General features: G+C 37.8%; 1 protein-coding gene and 1 long non-coding RNA gene across 2 annotated transcripts in view; one reads left to right on the top strand and one right to left on the bottom strand.

The window, feature by feature from the left end:
- LOC127541278 (uncharacterized) overlaps window positions 1-2,486 on the bottom strand; it is a 35,329-nt gene extending 32,843 nt beyond the window's left edge. The window contains exon 1 of the long non-coding RNA XR_007948418.1: window positions 1,389-2,486. This is a non-coding gene — a long non-coding RNA (uncharacterized LOC127541278). The remainder of the gene's footprint in view (window positions 1-1,388) is intronic.
- A 149-nt stretch (window positions 2,487-2,635) lies between these two features.
- DHX15 (DEAH-box helicase 15) overlaps window positions 2,636-18,093 on the top strand; it is a 65,630-nt gene continuing 50,172 nt past the window's right edge. The window contains exons 1-2 of the mRNA XM_051966543.1: window positions 2,636-2,842; window positions 16,579-17,014. Of these exons, the coding sequence (XP_051822503.1) occupies window positions 2,772-2,842; window positions 16,579-17,014 (507 nt within the window). The 5' untranslated portion in view covers window positions 2,636-2,771. The remainder of the gene's footprint in view (window positions 2,843-16,578; window positions 17,015-18,093) is intronic.

The raw sequence follows: 18,093 nt of genomic DNA, 5'->3' as shown, positions 1-18,093 counted from the left end.
GAACTGAGCTAAGTTATGACTCTAATCTCCTTTTCTACCCACCTCTATGAGGTGGTGAAAAGTGGGGTGGAGAATTATTTCCTATTTGTGGGAAAGCATATCTGTAGATTTGTTGTTATACTTTTGAAGTAAATGTTTCCTTATACTAGAAGACAAATCCGACTGATATGTAGGTAAATGGAATTGGGATATAGAGGATCACCCACTATACTTGAGGAAACTTCATTAGTTGAGGTTGGAGTCATTAGCCAAGAGCTTAAATACCCTATACCTTTTTTTTTTTTTTAAATTATTTTATTTTATTTTATAATAACTTTATATTGACAGAATCCATGCCAGGATCCTATACCTTTTTTGGGTATTGTATAATTGATTTTGATGTAACATACTTGGCCTTCAGGCCGGGATAGACAGTGTCACCTTAGTAATAGTCTTTCTAAAATACTTTAAAGTAAAAAAGAGTGGGAGAAAACAGCCAGAGTAGATCTACTGTGCTATATAACATTGATAATAGCTATAATGTGGGAATAGGAGTAGATACACCTAGTAATTCATTTGAGATAGAATCCAAGAGAAAAGAAGCAGCAGCATGACTTCATCAAGAACAGGTCATGCCAGACTAACTTCATTTTCTTTTTGGACAGGATTACTAGACTGGCAGATCAGGAAAACACTTAGAGAATTTAAATTTCTGTAAAGCATTTCACAGAGTCTCTCCTACAATTCTTATGGATGAGATAGAGGAAAGTGCTCTTTTCCATTTTATTTAGATGTTCTTTATATTAATGTACTTTTAGGTTTTAGGAATAACTTTTGATTTTGCACCTCATTTACAGCTCTAATATACCTCTCTCAGAACTATCCCCTTTAAAAAATTACTTTTTAAAAATTATCTTTTATTTTTAGATCATCTTCATTTTCAAACATATCTCTTTTTCCTCCCCTACTCACCAAATTATTCTTTGTTACAAAAAAAAAAAAAAACCCTGAAAAAAAAAAAACACTCCAACCCAGTTTTCCAAAACTAACACATTAAATGAATCTGACAGGATATGGAACCTATTTGGAATTTAAGCTCCTTGAGATAAAGGCTGTTTTTTGTTTTTTTTGCTTTTTCTTTGCATCCCTGGAACTTATCACAGTGTTTTGAACAGATTAAGCACTTAATAAAGGCTTGATAGATTGAGTAATGAATATTCTATCCCTATAATCTATTAATTCTCCAGTGAAGGGAGAATCTGGGAAGTCAAGCTTGATCCTTATACTTAGCATTCATTTTCTTTTTTCCTCTTCCATTTATATTGCTATAACAATAATAAAAGATACAAACATATAACTCTTTAAAGTTTTTGCAAATATTTTTACATCTATTACCTCTTTTGACTTACAGTTAGGAGAGAGAGTTGAAACTGAGAGAGATTAAGGTGACACAGCTAAGGTCTAAGACAGGTCTGCATTTGTTTTTTCCCTGACTTTCCATCCTGTAGACCATCTAGTTCTTTAACTTTCTGCAAGGTATTTTCTAGCTTCCGCTTCCTTCTTTTTCCATCGGGTTATTTAAAAGCTTCCAATGTTTCTCTGTATTCTTCCTTTCCATTGCTTCTGGCAAAGCAATTTTCCATTGTATGTATTCAGCAGACACCTACTTTGTTTCTAATTGTGTTTTCTGTAGATCAGAATGCTGACACAAACCTTTTTACTGGCCGGGAGACCTTTTGTCTTGGAGCCCTCGGGCTCAGTCCCAGGTTCTGCGGCCACTTAAGCTAGCGCCAGATCCCCAGCCCTTTTGCAGTGGCCGGACGTCTGCGGCTGCACCCATTAGGTAAAGATGTGCCTATTTTCCCGCGGTAGTAGCCCCCACGGTAACTATTTCCATCCGATGTCCACGTTTAAAGGTCGGCTGGGTGTAACGGTGACCCATTTATCACGAGTGATTTTGGGAACATCTGTTCGTGCTTATTTGCGACTTTATTATTTTAGTTTTCTTTTGAGAGTGATTGTTCACATTCTTTGAGTCAAGGAAGGCCCTTCTCCTCACTTCTAGGAGTAAGACCCCCGGGGGGGGGGTGTATGACTTCTTGTTCAGCAATTAGTTGGCCATCTCCCAGCACACAGCAGGCGGCTAATAATTGCTCGTTGATTTATTAGCTGGTACGTGAGGTTCTTTCCAATCGGGTGGTTTTAATGGGGGGCACTGAAGCACCTAGGGGAGAGACCCATCTCTCCGCTCCTACTCCCGGCAGCAATGGGGCAGGTGAGCCTGGGAAGGCCGTTCTTTCAGACCCACTCTGCACACCACGTGGGGCTCCCCCTCCCGCCACTTCTCCAAGGTTTCCCCGCTCTCCGGAGCGGGGGAAGGGCAGCGGAGTAATCTTCCCAGCAGCCCTTTCGCGTGACGTGCACCATCACGCCGAGCCCAGAGGGCGGGTGACTTCTCGCCCCTCCCCCTCCTCGCCTTTCCCCAGCTAAAGGCGGGAGGGGCGTAGAGCGGGAGGACGGACGAATGAGCGAGGGAGAAACGGCGGGGAGCGGCGCGGCGCGCGCGCGCCCAGGCACGCACGTACGCAGCGGGGGCGCGCGCGCAGGCCCGGTCCTCGCCGCCGCCGCCATTTTACCTTCTGGTCCTGGCCGCACGGCGGAGGCTGTTGTAGGTGGGGGGGGCGCCCCGAGCCGAGGATCGCCCTTGTCCCGTCGCCGCCGGCCGCGCCTCGCCGCCTTCCCTCCCTCACTGCCCACATCCGTTCCTCCGTCGCCGCGGCCTCAGCGCGACCATGTCCAAGCGGCACCGGCTGGACCTCGGGGAGGATTACCCCTCCGGCAAGAAGCGTGCGGGGACCGATGGGTGAGCGCGGTCGGGGCGGGCGGAGGGTCGGGCCAGGGGAGGCCCAGGAGGCGTCGGGGCCCCGGGCGGGGAGGCCGCGGGGCCTGCCGGGGATGGCGGCCTCGTGGCTGGGACAGCGGTGCTCGCGGAAGCGGGGAGGCCGCGTCCGGGAGGCTGAGGGCGGCGCGTGGGCCCGGGGAGGCCGCCGTGGGGGAGGGGCGCGCGCGTGGGCCCGCCGTGGGGGAGGGCCGGGTCCAAGCCTTCCGAGGTTCCCCGTGGGGATGGATGCTGGAGTAGGCGACTGGGGCTCCCGCGGGGCCGTAACCTTGGGCATCCCAGAGCCCCACGGGAGGCGCCCCGCGTGGAGGTCATGCCGGCCCTGGCCGCTGGCTTCTCTTCTGTAGCAAAGGGGAGCGGACTTGCCCTGGAACCCATTCCGACGTTGTTATACTTTGAGACTAGGGACTCAAAGGCCCTTGCGCTATTCGGGTACTCATGTGCTCCTCCTTAGAGACTCAAGTGTGCTTTTCACTTCCCGGGTACTCATGTGCTCCTTGCACTTCCTTGGGACCCAGGTGTGCCTCGCAGTTCCTAGTGATCCAAGTGTGCCTTGCACTTCCTGGGGACCAAGTGTGCTTTGCAGTTCCCATTAACCCAAGCGTGCCTTGCATTTCCCAAGTACTTAGGTATTTCTTGCACTTCCTAGGCACTTCTCAGCTTCTCTAGTGCTTCTTGCACATCTTAGTTATCCATGCTCTTTGTACTTAAGTGTTCCTTGAATATAATAGGTGGAAATGCTTGTGGGATGAATAATAGTCTACATCCCAAGCTAAGGTTATTAACACAGTTAATCCTTAGAGTTATTCATCTGCTGGTTTTTGGGCCTACCTGTCTTCCCTCCCAAGTCTGCTGCTCTTTTCTCTGACTTCGGACAAGTTACTCGAGTCATTTCTTCGGCTTTAAAATAAAGGGTTCTCTCAGGTTCTTCCAACTTTTAATCTTGTAAACGCCAAGGTTAATTACCTCCAATTAACTATTTCGCTGAATTTAATTGCAGTTTAAGGTAAATTACACTTTTCCCTCTTCCTTTTAAACATTTGATTTTGAGCTCATTGCAGCTTAATAGTAAGTAGATCTCGTTTTTCTGGAATCAAGTGTAGAATGAAGTAGAGGAGGATTTCTTGCTCAAAAGTTTTTGCTTTTTTGAATATTAAAAACAGACTGTCACAGTTAAATATTTTTCAGAAGTCTCACAACTCTAGACTAAATTTGCATGTATTCCTGGTTTTTTTAAAAAATTATTTCTGAAAACTTTGTTTTTTAGAGGTCTATGTCCTGTAGTTTTGAAATCATAATTTAGCTAGAACTACAGTAGTGAAGGAGAGAACAGGAGGTTCTTAAATTCTTTAAAGCAGAACAAACTGCTTTTGTCATCTTTAGGGATGGCACTTTGTAAGGAGAAAGCCAATATTGTTAAAGTATTTTAAGAAACTGAAACTAACATTAGTTACAGCTGAGTTTAGGGAATATTAAATTCGCTTCCTCTTTATCTTTTAATTTTTTTTAGAGTGGTGATAAGCGCATCTGCAGTTATGTCTCATGTCCATGTAGCTAAATTATGTCTGATTAAGGTAGTACTTGGACAGTAAAATTTCAGAATTCAGCCTTAACATTGTTATACTTCTCAGTTTGACTTATTTAGAGTTAAGTTGTATATGTGTAAAATTTTGTTTTCAACTCTTGGGACCACCTACATGGTAAATCTTTTGATCTATGCAAACAGGATCTTTATAAAATGGTCTTATAACCCACATGTATATGTGATATAAATGAAAGTGCTATCCAGTCTTATATTCACTTTGAAGAATTATGTAATAGTTCATTGTATTTGAAATCAGAAGGCGTGCCTTTGAATCCTGCACCTACTCATAATTTTAACCTGAGTGATACTGGACCATGAGGAAGTTAGAAAGCACCTATTATGTAATATGCACAATAGATACAAGTAGAAACCCAAAATTGCTCCTTCCCTCAAGGAGCTTCTGTTCTATCGGTGGAAATATCGTGTACGTATAAGTAAATATGCAATTGAGATAGTAAACACTGATTTTGGGAGTGAGGAATGTCAGAAAACTTGTCTTGTAGGAGCCGACACTTGAGATTTGAAGAAAACTAGGAATGATCAGAGGTGGAACTGAAAGGAAAGTGCATTCCACGCATGGGACAAGGCCTAGAGAGGGGAGATTTAACCTCAAAGGCTCTGAAATAGGAGATGGGATTAAGGCTAATAGTGAGAAGAGTTCTGGCTCTGATGTCACAAGCCCTGGGTTCAGATTTAGCTTCTAGTCTAAAGCTATAATCCAACTTTATGCACAAGGGACAACAAGGAACCTGGTTGGACTGGAAAGTAAAGTGCATATAGAGGAGTTATACAAAATATGCTTATTAGGTAGGATAAAATCAGATTTTGGAAGGTTGCAAGTAGGAGCTCCTCTAGAGGTATATGAACAGGAATGGGGTGTAGTGAAAGCTGTGCTTATCTAATAGCATGTTGGCTCCATGAACAGTGTTGATTAGAGTTTAAACGGGAAGAGGCAGCAAGAATTGTGTCATAAGCTAGGTGATGGCTATGGAAATTGGGAGGAAGAGATTCTAGAGGTTTTAGATAGGCAGAGTTGACTAGTGCCCAGTTAGATGTGGGGAGTAAAGGAGAATGGAAAGTTTGAGGATGATTCCAGGATTACTAAGCTGGTGTCAGGAAGGATGGTGTCCTAGATGGAAAGAGACGTTTGAAAAGAGCAATGGTTAGGGGGAAAGAAAGATATGTTTTGAACATGCTGCGATGGATAGCATACTTACTAAGGTTGTCCTGTGGGAAATGTCCAGTGTGCAGCAGGTGATATGGGACTGAAACTGAGAGAAGACTTTAGAGCTGAGTACTTAGATTTGAGCATCAGCTGTGTAGAGATTATAATTGAGCCCCAGAGAATTGAAGAGATCACTGGGAAGAGGGTATATAGAAAGAAAGGACTTTGTATATCGCTGTGGACTGCTCCCACATTTAAGAGGCTGAACTTGGGGGAAGAGAGCAGTGATCTAGTAAAGGAGACTTAAGGAGTCACCTACTAGGTGTAATATATAGTGTAATACACTGAAGAACATAAAATATTAATATTCTCTCCTCCCCCTTGCCCAAGGATGCACTTTTATTATTCTTCCCTGGACAAATGATGAAAGCAGTTGAATTATTTTTCTATTGTGGCTGTCCAAAGTATTCTAATTGGATTCTGTAATTTAAGGTGTCATTTCTGAAGCATCATATAGGAATTTTCTGAGGCAGCCATTTAACCTCTTTTAAACTCCATTTATATTCATAGTTAAAATGTGGAGTTGACCTTAGATGATTTTAAGGCCCCTAAGTTCCATCTGCTTTCTTGGATCTTTCCAGGGGAGTGGCAGCTTTTGTACATTGTCTGCTTACAGCTCTGTGATAGTGCTCAGGAATTTTTCATACTTGCTAATTGACTTAAATGCAAATCTGCATGTTTGTTTTTAAATTCCTGTCTGTTGGTGAGTGAATTTTCTTTTTAATGGTTCATACTTGGCAGTCTTGTGAATACCACTTCCAAAAGTTTCTGTCAAAATAGATACAGGTACTATATTTTTCTGTTTCTATGCCTGGCATCATAAGTTACTAATAGTAGATAATATATGTTACATCCCCTTCTCTACCTTCACCTCCATCTGTTAGGAACCCTAGGAACATAGAATTACAAAGAAAGATTAAATATTTGCAATAATGTGCTATTACAAACCAAAGAAACATTCTTGAAATTAGAGCTTATTAAGGAAATGCTTGTCTCTAGTGCCTTCAGTATTAAGTTTAGATTTAAGACATAAAATGAGATGTAGCATTTACCTTTTAAAAAAACAAATTTAAAAGTAAATTATTTTGAGAAAACTTTAAATAGCCTTGATTCTACTTGAGTAAATTCATAGAACACGTGAATTACCTACTCTATTTTCAAGTCAACAGTACTCATCACAATGCATAAAAGTAGAAACTTATAATTTCCACTATAAAAGATAAAAAAAATCTAAAAAGTTTTACCGTATTTTATGCTTGAATTGCATAATAATATGGGACAAAAAACTGCCCTGCCAGTTTGTATTAATTACAAATTAATTACATATGCATTGTGTTGCATATATGTTAGATGCTTAATGTTTGAAATTTCCTCTTTGCATAACTTGACTAAGACCTAAATACTTCTAACTTTATATGTTAGGTAGTCATTGATATCTTCTGACCCCATTTACCATGCATTTTAGCATAAACCTTCAGACAATTAAGCCATTTCCTTACTCCAACCCTGAGACTTACCTAGACTGATCAATAAATACCCTGAAAATCCTGCTTCTTCCTCTCTTCCAATTTTTTTTTTTTTTAAGGAAAGAGAAATTTTTATTAGCCAAAAGGTTCAATGTGTTAGGAATACTGGATATTCAATATCTGAAATGAAGCTTTATTTTTGACAGTATCCAAATAAATTAGCCAATGTGCTGCTATGAGCAGGTCACAACTTCTTTTAACTGCTTATTCTCCACCAAATGTGTGTGATGATGTGTATAGTACCTATCTCACAATATTGTTGCGAATTGGCATGTGAAATAATATGTATAAATAATTTTGTGAATTTTAAAAACACCATATAAAATATTAGTTATTAACACTCTAACTTTTGAGATGTTAATGATTCTTCTAATTTTCTCTCATCTTTAAAGGTAATACAGACTTAATTCACAGTTGTTAACTTAGTTGTAGTTAAAGTCCCCTTAGGTACCCTTAATTTATTTACAAATTTTCTTGCACTCCAGAGCTAAAATTATTTGTAAAAAATTAAGCAGCCAAAATAACCTACTACTGCAGTGTTATACTAGTCTGGTTGTTTCAGATTAGCTGTGGTTTTTTTTTTTTTTTTTTTGGTTTGTTTTTTGTTTTGTTTCTCTTTCTGAAATTTGCTATTGGGGAACCTTAGACAAATATTTAGCTTTTCTGGGCCTTAGTTTCCTCATCTATAAAATGAAGGGATTGGACTAGATAATCCCTAAGGCCCTTCCAGCTATAAATCCTATTATGTCACATTTAGATGCTTACTTGTACTTTTATAGAGAAATGATAATAAGGGAGTGAAAACTCTCACTAACTAGAGCCCCTAGCTTGAATCCTTGCTCTCTTACTTGCTGCTCATTTGATGTAGGATGCAACTTTAGTTTTCTTTCTTCATCTCTAAAATGAAAGGATAACAAAGATTTAAAAGCGGGTGAGTTGATTTGTACAGAAATATTTATAGCAGCTCTTTGTGATAATTGTGGTGGAATATTATTGTGCTATAAGATGATGAGCAGGATGGTTTCAAGAAAACTTGAAAAGACTTAGATGAACTGATGCAAAGTAAAGTGAGCAGAACCAGGAGAACATTGTATATAGTAATAGCAATATAGTAGGATGAAGAATTGTGAATGACTTCCAATTCTCTGCAATACAGTAATCCAAAATAATCCCAAAGGATTCATTATGTTGATACATGCTATCTACTAGTAGAGAAAGAACTGTACAAACTGAAGCATACTAATTTTCCCTTCTTTACAATACGATGGAAATATTATACATGTGAACCCATATCAAATTGTTTACTTTTCCAGGGAGGGATAGAATTAGGAACTCAAAATTTTAAAAACCATATTAAAAAAGCTGTTTTAACATGTAATTGAGGGAAAATTTTATTTTAAAAAAATGAAAGCCATTATTTTAAAAATAAAATATGAGTATAGTTGATCTTGGTAACTTGCCATAATTCTTATCTTATGAATTGATTCCTTTTAGATTTGGTTTAAAATAGGTTGATTTGAAATGTAGTGCTTTAAGATTTGCAAAACACTTTACCTGTATTTTTTCATTAATTTGTGCTTGAAGTTACTAATGAGTAGTAGGGATGTTTCTGAAGAAAAGGAAATGTTGTTTCTTAAATTTCTAAAACACTTTCTAATTTGTATAAATTATTTTTGGGTTTAAATACTGTCATGCTTCAATTAACTTCTGAGAACAAAGCTCCTTTATAATGAAATTATTTGTTTTGTTTGAAGTACAAAAATCTTTATTCTAGGGAGAAGACTTGCAGCTGAACAAAAATGTTGGCCCTCTTTGTCCCTGCCTTTTCAAAAAGAGATAGGGGAGGGTTTAGGTAAAATTGTTGGGAAATACAAATTTGTCTTTGCTTCTACTACTTTCTGGGTACTGTTTCTTCAGTGCTTTTATCTATCACAGTAGGAAAGGATCCCATATCATTTATATTGATTGATTTTTATATCCTGAAAGAAAAAGTACAGGTAAAGTGTTTTGCAAACTTTAAAGAACTACATTCTTATTAGTTATTTTTATTCTGTCCAGTGTCATGCAAACCAGAAAATCTTTATATAACTGCCAAATTTAAGATCATAAATCTAGAATTGGAGGGGGATCCCAGAGCCCATTTAATGCAAGCGCTTCATTTTCTAGATGAGAAAACTGAGACCCAAAACGCAGAATTTCATTCTACCAAGGCTTCTGAATTCTTCAGAGCCGTTCTTTCCATAGAAGGATATTGCTTTCAACCTTGTGATGATTTCTGATTGTGCTACTTTTGTGAAATTGAACTCAAGCAAATCTCTTAACCTCTCCTAAGTTTATTCCGAGTATAAAATGAAGCAGTATGGGTTGGACAATATCAGAGTTGCTAACCCAAGGAATTGTTGCAAGAGGTTCTCATTGAGTGATTTGGGGTAATAAAAAAGCAAGCCCTTGTTCTGTGGACAAAGTGATACTGATATCTTCTACCTCTATTAATTAACAAATAATTATAGATGCTTTATGGTTAAATTTATTCATTTGAAAGCATTAGGGCTCATAGGAATTTTTTGCCATTCTGTAGTTTACTTTGGCATTGTCTAGAAGCAGAAACAGCCATTAGTATCATGTTGAGGTCTTAAAAAGAGGTTGTTTACTCCTTTTAAAGATTTAGTTTTTAGGGTTGTACAACTATGTACAAACGAGGTATATAGCAAATGGGACTTAAGCAGAGACTTAAAGCTAGGAAGCAGAGGTGAAGAAGGAAGAAGTTCCAGGCAAAGGGGACAATTAAGTGAGAAAATACTTAGCTAGCATCCGGAAATGGCTTGTGCTGGGAGGAATAGTGCAGCCAAGGACTGCACTATTACAGTCTTGTTACAAACTTGGATTGCAGAATACTTGGAAAGTAGAAAAGTAGAACCAAACTAGAAAGTTTGGAAGAGGCCAAGCTAGGAAGAGGTGAACCAAGGATATATTTGATCTTTGAATAGAGAGCTGGGGGGGGGGGGAGAGAAAGAAAAGGAGGGGAAGATCAATTGAGACTCTAGGTGAAGACCCCCAAAAGCAGGCTGTCACAGTCTGCATGTGAGGTGATAAAAGGTCCTGAATAAGGAAGTGACAGTGTCAGAGGAGGAGGCGTATATGAGAAATGCTATGGAATGTAAATGCACAACAGACTTGACTGCTCATTAGATGGAAATGGTATAGAGAAGAAAAGAGGGCCCAAGACAGAGGTGCCAGGTAAAGAGCCAATAAAGATAAAGAAGTGGGTGATCAGCAATGTCAAAGTCTAATTCTCAGGCTGCCAGAGTTTAAGAAGGGTAAGGATTGAAAAACAAGCCATTAGATTTGGCAATTAAGAGTTAATTCCATACTTTGGAAAGAACTTTCAATTGAAACATGAAGTTGTTGGAAGGATCAAGGAAAATAAAAGACACAGAGCATTGGAGAACAAGTCACTTAGCTTGTTCTTTAGAGAAATATGGCTCATGAAACTGAACCATGAGCTCTTTGAGAAAAGGGATTTTTTGCCTTTTTTTCCCCAGCATTTAGTACAGTGGTTGGTAGATAGTAGGTGATTAATAAATGCTCACTGGCTTACTGATTTCTTCATTCATGCTTTCTGTCTAGAAGATGGTTGTCAGCTTTGTTGGAATTAGGAAAAAATATCCCGAATTAAGTGATACCATAAGATCAGATAGATTTAACCATACTTTTAGATATTAGGCCTTTTTGCCTTTATTTGCAGGATGAAATGTTGCATCTCCTAAAAACAGAATCCCAAGCATGGCACATGTCTCGTGCAGCATCCTACATTCCTTCCTTAAATTTCTTTCAGTACTCTGTCCTAGAACAGGTTGGATTTTTACCAATTTTCTCCAGTCATTTTAGTTTTTGATTTATTAGTTTCTCTACGGAAACTCCTCTCAGTGTTTTGAAATTTAGTCCTATGCCATCTATATGATTTTCTTGCTCACTTGATGAACTTTGATATAAAACATGCTGCTAGATTTCTTTGTAGAACTGTGAATGTCTTCTTTCCCAGGTGGAAAATAGGGACTTTTATCATTTAATTTCTGTTTTGTGAGAGAATAACCTTAAACTATGCATGCACAGGAAGAACTTCATAAGTACTTTGTCAATGTGTAATGAGCACTGGACTATGAATTTGAAGATCAGAGCTCTAATGACTTCTCATTAACTTGCTATGTAACTTTAGGGGAATTTGCCTTCTGTTTCTTCTCTAAAATGGATGAGTCAGATGCAAAGATATTTAAGATTAACCCTTTCTGCTATTTGATAGACTGTTGGATACATTTGTAAACATTAAATTGCTATGTACATGTGACTTGTTATTTAGTTTTACAATCTGCTGGAATTCAAAAGTCTACTTTTGGAAATATGGGAGACTTCAAATTTGTAACAATGGTAAAAACTTCCTATCACTGAATTTACTACTGAAATTGTTTTAAAATATTTCTCTTATACATCTTAAGATAGCTCACAAAAACACCTTCCTCTTGTCAGTCTGCTTGGTGGGTGTCAGGGCTGGCCAGGGACACTTGAAAATGTCAGGATGGAGACTGTGCTGGAGTGTGGCCTAGATGACCAAAGGTCTTCCTTTGACAATCTGATGTAAATTATATGATATGTGATTTTTAGATTTACTTTAGTTACTCTGGTGTGTCTCCTTTTATTTATTTTTTTGTGGATTTTAAGATGTCTAGATGTATTGAAGATAATAGCTCTTAATGCTTATGGCCTCAACTTGTTCTGTCATTGACTGTGAGTACTGAGGGTAGATACTCACTTTGCTTTTGAAAATGACTCATTCATTTTTTTCTTTTTTTCTTTAACAATATTTTATTTTCCCAATTACATGTAAAAACAATTTTTAACATTCACTTTAAAAAAAAAATTGAGTTTGAAATTCCTTCTCCCCCCCTCACTGAGATAAGCAGTTTGACATAGGTTATAGATGCATAATCATGCAAAAACATTTCTATATTAGTTATGTTGTGAAAGAAGACACAAATCTCATTGACCTCATTTCCTTATCTATGTTCACTTTGTCATTCCTTGTATTTTGGCTTCTAACTCACTAGTCAACTGAAACTTCATTTTCAGAGGTTACCAATGTTCTCTTAATTGCCAAGAGTTTTTGTTTCTGTTTTTTCCCCCCTACTGTCCAGTCTTTGTGATCTTTCTGTAGCTGTAGGTCACCCCTTTGTCCTGCATATTTTCCACCTCCCTTTATTTTCTTTCTTCATTGTTTAGTATTTTATTTTTCTCCATTTACATGTAAGACAATTTTAAACATTCATTTTTACAATTCTGAGTTTCCAGATTCTTTTCCTTCTTCTAGAAGATGCATATGAAGTCATGCAAAATATTTCCATAAAAGTCATGTTGTAAAGGAAAACATAGGAACCCCTCTCCCCTCAAAAAAGAAACAAAAAACCTCAAGTATAATAAAGTAATAAAAGTAGACTTCAAAATGAATTTAGAAACAATCAGTTCTTTCTCTGGTTATAAGTAGCATTTTTCATTTTAAGTCCTTCAAAGTTGTCTTGGATCATTGTATTGCTGAGATAGCCACATCATTCACAGCTGATCAACTTACAATATTGCTGTTACTTTGTACATGATATGTTTCCTTTTGCATCAGCTCATGGAAGTCTTTGCAGGTTTTTCTGAGAACATCCTGCTCATTATTTTTTAAAACACAGTAGCATTTCATCATCATCACATATCACAATTTGTTCAGCCATTTCCCTCTTGCTGGGCATCCCTACACTTTCCAATTCTTTGCCCTGAAAAAAGAGTTGCTATGCATATGTTTGTACATACAGGTTTTTTCCCCTCTTTTGAGATACCTATCTAGTCGTGGTATTTTTAGATCAGAGCATATGCATGGTTTTATAGACTTTTGGGCTTAGTTCTAAATTGTTCTACAGAGTGGTTGAATCAGTTCTACCAGCAATGCACTAATGTCTCTTTTTTCTTACATTCTTTCCAATATTTGTCATTTTTCCTTTCTGTCCTCTTCGCCAATATAATAGATATGAGATAGTACTTCAGAATTGTTTTAATTTGCAGAAAAAGGATTTCTTTTAGTGCTGTATCAAGAGGGGGATAGCTTCTTTCCCTCCCCCTCCAGTCCACTCCTCATATTCTTCTCTCCCCCACTCCCCATACTCTTCTCTCCCCCACTCCCCACTAAAATTTTGAGCACTTAGCTATGATGGTAGGAGAAAGAAAACATTCTTTCTACTTATATCTACATCCAAACTCATCTCAGCCCCATATTCTCATACTTCAGCAGAAGAAAATGTAATCTCATCCCTAGTCCAGGTAGCAATGCATAAGGAGGGGAAATTCAGTCCAGCTGTGTGATGAACTGTTTCCTCATTTAATTGACCTTCTAGGGCTCTTCTACCCTCAAGCTGCCATGTAGTTCAAGAAATTCGGGCCAGAAACTCCCATATCTTATTATAGGTTTGTCAAACGTAAGAAAATAGAGTTGAAGTCTCATTTGTATGGATTAGATTTTGATTATCTTTACTAGTAATTCACCTTCATTCATGTGAATGAAAATTGAGTAAAAAAAGGTTTTTTTTATTAGACCCTGTTTAATTTTATAGTTGACTACTATATATAGGTTTTTTTTAGTAGTTCAAATTTACTCTGTTAGAAAAATAGAAAAAAAGTATCTCTTTTTTACAGATGAGGAAAGAGGTTGGCTGATTTGACTAAATTCACACCTAGTAATGGTCAATATAGAGCAAGCTTTACACTAACTCTTCTAAGCCCCTTGCTGACCACTCTATCACATGACCTTTGTCAGATTTTACTCCTGGCCTATTACAAAGCTTGCCATTAAAACTAATTTAAGTATACCTCAAAGTTGTTTGACCAATATCATTTTGAAATAACATAATCTAACTCTTTAACTCATTGATCCCTATAACATTTTTGGGCATATCATCCTTGCTTTCCTGGAACTAATTAATTAAAATGGTATCAAATACATAATCAAGGGACATTTATGATTGGAAGAGAAGATTGTGGAAATGTGTAGAATCCCTATCATTAGATTCATGTGTAGTCCATCCTAAAATGGAGTCTACAGAATGAGTAGTGAAAAGGTTAAAGTAACTTCATTAGAATGATAGTGGAAGACTAGTGAGATGATGGTAAAAATGCTACTTTTTTTTTTTTTTTTTTTTTTTTGCTGCCAGAGGATTGGCCAAAGTTAACCACTGGTTTCTCAGAAACAGACATGAAGGCAGTGTTAACTCACCATACAGAGCCAAAGGCTTTTATAAACATAGCAGAACATTTCTTAATGATAATTGATGCTTATATCATGCTTTAAAGTTTGCAAGCATTTTCTGTATATTATCTCATTTGAACCTTCACAACTACAGCTATCTCCATTTTACAAATGAGAAAAAATGTACTATGTGCAGGATTTGAGCCCAGAACTACCTGGGCTCTACACCTTAGATTTTGTAACTCTTTATTTTTATATCATGGAATTAAATTCAGTGCTCTATACCTTGGATTTTGTAACTCTTATTTTTATATCATGGAATTAAAGATTCTCACTTCCATTAAAGTAATTTCACAAATTTCATGGTAGCAGGAAGATCTGGTGGTAGAACTGAGGCAGGACACCCAATAATGTTCTTGTATATTGGTTGTTGTAAATAAAAATCCAGAAGGATAGTTCTGGATAGTTCAATGTACCTCAAGTCATCTCTCTCCCAATGAGGACTTTTGGAGAGCTATTTCTGATGGAAAAAGAAGCATTTTAAATGTAAGAAACCATTTGATTGTATTATTAATAATAGCACACACTTAATTAGAGTACCACTTAGTGAAGTATATCTAATGCTCATTATCTTCATCCTTCCCCCCCCAAAAAAAGAAAATATTTGTGGATTTTAAGGTGCCCAAAGTTACATATGGGCAAGTAGGGGGTATAATGAATGGAGTTTAGAGTTAGAAAGACCTGGATTCAAATCCAGCCCCGTATACTTCCTAGCTGTGTGACCCTGGACTATTCACTTACCCCTATTTGCCTCAGTTCCTTATCTATAAATTGAACTGGAGAAGAAAATGGAGAACCATTGTAGTATTGGATTGGGATTTCTTCTCAAAATTAGTGGAGTGGTTTGCCATTTCCTTCTGTACCTCATTTTACGGGTAAGGAACTGAGGTAGACAGACAGTTATGGTAAATGACTTGACCACAATCACCTGGCTAGTAAGTGGTCAGATTTAAACTTCAAAAAATGAGTCCTCATGACTTCAGAATCAGCACTCTCTACTGAGCCACTTATCTTTGAGTCACACACACACACATACATACACACACACACACACTGGTGTGAGTAAAAATTTATAACATGTTGGATAATCTTTGTCACAAATGTTACAAAATCTTTGAGCAGGAAGGGATTTTGTGAAATCATTTTCTCTGTCATACAATGCTCCATTTCTTTATCTCTTTCCTTTTGCACCAGCTGTTCACCCTATTCCCTTGAATGTGCTCACCTTTGCCTTTTGGAATCTCTTTCTCCAAGATGCAGCTCAGACCATTTTCTATCTGAAATCTTTGCAGATATTCTTTGTCTCTGGTACCTCCCTCTCAAATAACTTTGTATATTTAACTACTTTGTATTTATTTGTATTCTCTTTATCTTTATTCTGTATCTTCCTATATGTGTCAGTCTTTGACCTACTATAAGTAGAAACTGTTTCATGTATTTGTATCCTCAGTGCCTAGTATAGAATATAGGCTCTACACAAGTAGGCAATGTTTTATTCATTGGATTTGTAGCCTAGTGTTTCGCATATATTGGGCAACTTAATTCTGATTGATAGTCATAGCAGCCCAGTCATATGCAACTTTGAGTGGTATAGTGGTAAGTGGTAAGAGTGGTAAGCAAAAGACCAATTTTTAGAATTTGTAAGGACCTTGTCAGCCATTTACTCACTTCCATACCCTGAAAAACAATGCTCACTATAGTATGCTCTACAAGTAGCTTAGTTATCCTAGGCTTTTCTTAAAGATTTCCACTGACAGGAAACTCCTTATACCTATAAGCTGGTATAGATTCCATAGCATTTGAGAACATAGTTCCATTGTTCTGAAGTATCATTCTTAATCAGCTGAAATTTCTTAACCTATTTTCATGACTTAGACTGCATTTTGGGGGTGTTCATAGAACTCACTTTGGAAAAGGACTGTGTTGAAGGCTTAATTTTTTTTTTTTTAGATTTGCTGAATGTAAATGTCTAAATATATTACCTTTTTTTTTAAGCAAATAAATATCTGATTTTTAAAATTTTATTTTTAGGAAGGATCGAGATCGGGACCGGGACCGTGAAGATCGTTCCAAAGATCGTGACAGAGAACGTGACAGGGGAGATAGAGAGAGAGAAAGAGAGAAAGAGAAGGAAAAGGAATTGCGTGCCTCTACTAATGCTATGCTCATTAGTGCTGGATTACCACCTTTAAAAGCATCGCATTCAGCACATTCAACACACTCAACACACTCAACACATTCAACACATTCTGCTCATTCAACACACACAGGACATGCAGGACACACATCACTTCCACAGTGTATTAATCCATTCACTAATCTACCCCACACCCCTCGTTACTATGACATTCTAAAGAAGCGGCTTCAGCTCCCTGTTTGGGAATATAAGGATAGGTTTACAGATATTCTTGTTAGGCATCAGTCCTTTGTACTAGTTGGTGAGACCGGCTCTGGTAAAACAACCCAGGTGAGTTTTTTCATTGTGGTGTTAGATGCTGTGTGTGTGTGTGTGTGTGTGTGTGTGTGTGTGTGTGTGTGTGTGTGTAAGAAAGACACAAAAGACAGATATTCATGTTCAAATATTCCAAGGAGAATTGTAAGTCTTTTCATGTTCCTCTGATATCTTATTTATCATTTCTTATGACATAGTAACATTCCATCATGTCCTTATACCTTGTTTTGTTTAATCATTTCCCCACTTAATGTGTATTTAAGGTGCATACAATTTTTTGATAATCACAAACTGATGCTATGCATGCTTTCATTTATACAGAATCTTTTTATCTTTGATGTCCATGGAGCTGTCTGTTTCATATTTCATCCATAAATGTTTAAAATACTTAAATACCCTAATTGCTCCTTCTGGTCATTTACTTCAGAATTTCTAGGGTAGTGTTTATAAAACCATTTGGGGAGATGGGCTGGCTCTGCCACCACTTGTGGCGGGAAAGCAACCGCAGTTCTGTTGACATGGAGTTAGGGAGTCCTCAGGGAGGATCAGAGGTACACTTCATGTCTGGGAGTCTGGAGGGAAGATGAAGCTTTGTTGGGAAGAGCCTTAGTGAGATGTAGGAGAATGAAGGAGAGAAAGCATTGGCTTGGAAGCACATGACCTGGCACACTAGTAACCTGTGACCTTTAACAAATTATTAACTTCTCTTGGTTTCAGTTTTCTCTTCTGTATAATGTCACTTAAATGACCAAATTGGAATAGATTGTCTGGGTGCTGATTTTTGAGGGATACATTTGCAGATAGTTTGCAAAATAATTGGAGATTTGCAACCTTTGGAAAGTTGATTAAAAGTTAGGAAGTGCTTCTGGTTTATAGTGTTGTGTTAGTATGCCAGAATTTTAAGATCTTTTGTACAATTATCAGCTTTAATAATTAATCACATATTTGGGAATGTGTCTGCATACTGACTAGTCTATCTTTTCTATCCCTCTTGTTGATTATTATCCTTATTCAGAAATTTGTTAGAATAATTATTAAGTGCTCTGGGAAAAGAAAGGAAAAAAGTAAAATAGAGACTTGGATTTAGATTTGTA

The sequence above is a fragment of the Antechinus flavipes genome, chromosome 6 (assembly GCF_016432865.1).
Source record: "Antechinus flavipes isolate AdamAnt ecotype Samford, QLD, Australia chromosome 6, AdamAnt_v2, whole genome shotgun sequence".
In the NCBI taxonomy this organism is placed as follows: Eukaryota; Metazoa; Chordata; class Mammalia; order Dasyuromorphia; family Dasyuridae; genus Antechinus; species Antechinus flavipes.
Note: the sequence above shows the minus strand (reverse complement) of the source record. Positions and strands in the feature narration are given on the sequence as shown.